Genomic DNA, 1,930 nt, shown 5'->3' on the forward strand with positions numbered 1-1,930 from the left:
ACTTGTTCCATGTTCCATTCTTTTCCCCCTTCGATACTTGCTCCATATAGTCTCAGCTTTTGAAGGTTGGGTAGTGATCTCCCAATTCTTGACAGTTCATCTGATGCCAGATGGAACCCAACCAAGTACACTACTTTCAAGCTTGATGGGAAGTGAAAATCAAACTGATGTACATGAGTACGCCCACGGCACTTAAAACTTGCACTCACCATTTCAAGTTTATTAAGGACATCCAATCTTGGAAAATAAATCTGCTCCAGTGCTGAACATTCCATGCTGAAATCAAGGGTTCGAAGATTGGGAAACCTTTTGAAAATATTTTCTGAGTCTACCGAACAGGAAAGCTTGAGAAGAGATAATGTAGTCAGATTTTCTAATTTTGTTGGTTTGTGAATATCCGAACCAAAGACAGAACAAGTCCTTTCGATCTGCACATATCGTAGCTTTGCAAGACTCCAGATAGTAGGGGATAATACCAGGTTTGGTTCACTGTTTTCCACCACCAAAGTATCTAGATTGCAGAGGTTTGAAAATGACAGAGGGAGAGCTTTTGCATCCATCCAAATCCTTAAGCACCTCAAATGAACAAGCATGCCTATTTCATTCAGCGCAGTATCTGTCAACATTATATAACGCAGTTCCAACCTTTTAAGAAGCCTCAGGTGTCTTAGGTGCCAGTTATACAGAAATCCAGATTCTATCTTCAAAGAGAGGAGGTGTTTAGCACAAGGATTTCTCTTTTCTGGACTGAAAAAGGAAGAATCATCTGAATAAATGCCCTCATCAAAACTAATGGTCCGTCGACGCAGCATCAGATCTGAAGAAGATGAAGATAGAACAATTGAGCTCGTCAAATCAAACAATTTTTCCTGTCTAGATTTTATCGAACAAAAATCATGCACAAGATCATGAATTTGGCAACTCTGTTCGCTACCACCTCTCACAATTACCAAGCTACTAGAAATTAACTCATCCACATAAATCTCCGTTACTTCTTCCACACTCTTCAAATCAGTTGGTTCCACAAGTCCTTCATCAGTCCATAACTCTTTCAACAAAGATATAACAATATCTTCGTCCTTTGGATAACTTGCAAGGTACAGAAAGCACGGCTTTAGGTGATCTGACAAATGGTCATAACTTAATTGTATAACCTTCATCACTTCCTCTTCATCCTTAAAAATAAAGGAACTCAAATTGTTGAGAACTTCAATCCACAAAGCCTCTTTCTTTTCCTTTCTTGAAATGACTCCGCCGATCAAATCAAGTACCAAAGGAAGCCCATCACACTTTTCGGCTATTTTCTCTCCAACATCTTTTAGTTCATCAGGGCAACGTTCTTCTCCGAACACCTTTTTCTCGAATTACTCCCAACTTTCTTCTGGTCTTAGCAATCGAAGATCAAGAGGATCACTGTGGAATTTTCCATGCAAAGCCACTTCCTTTTTTCGACTTGTTAAAATAACTCTGCTGCCTTTCTGAAATTCAGATGGAATGGCGTATAAGGGTCTTGTCAGCTCATCCCATGTTGCAGTATCCCACAAGTCATCCAAGACAATAAGGTACCTCTTTCCAAACAGTTGTCTCCGTAGCTTATCAGCAACGTCATCGTCTATGTCATCCTCACTGACTCTTTCTTTCAAACCAATAACTTCATTGAAAACTTTCTGCAACAACTTTTTCTCATTACGTTCCTGGTCAACTGTGACCCAAGCACGAACGTCGAAATGACCAACAACAGACTTTTCAGTATATACTCTGTAAGCCAAAGTTGTTTTCCCAAGCCCCGGCATGCCGACTATGGAAATGACATCTACCTCAGCTGGTCCGCTGGTGAGCTTCTGGATTATCCACTCTGTCTCCTCCTCAAAACCTACAATTATTTTACTAGCTATTGATGACTTGTTTATAACTGGCTTGTTGGGAGAGT

General features: G+C 40.2%; 1 protein-coding gene across 1 annotated transcript; it reads right to left on the minus strand.

Moving 5' to 3' along the window:
* Positions 1–876: 876 nt before the first annotated feature.
* LOC124892665 (putative late blight resistance protein homolog R1B-17) lies at positions 877–1,908 on the minus strand (the record flags this gene model as incomplete). Its single annotated transcript, XM_047403893.1, is given in 1 exon segment — positions 877–1,908. A coding segment is annotated over 1 exon segment (544 nt), but the record flags the coding sequence as incomplete, so codon positions are not given.
* Positions 1,909–1,930: the final 22 nt, after the last annotated feature.

Source organism: Capsicum annuum, unplaced genomic scaffold, assembly GCF_002878395.1.
Source record: "Capsicum annuum cultivar UCD-10X-F1 unplaced genomic scaffold, UCD10Xv1.1 ctg4942, whole genome shotgun sequence".
Classification (NCBI taxonomy): Eukaryota; Viridiplantae; Streptophyta; class Magnoliopsida; order Solanales; family Solanaceae; genus Capsicum; species Capsicum annuum.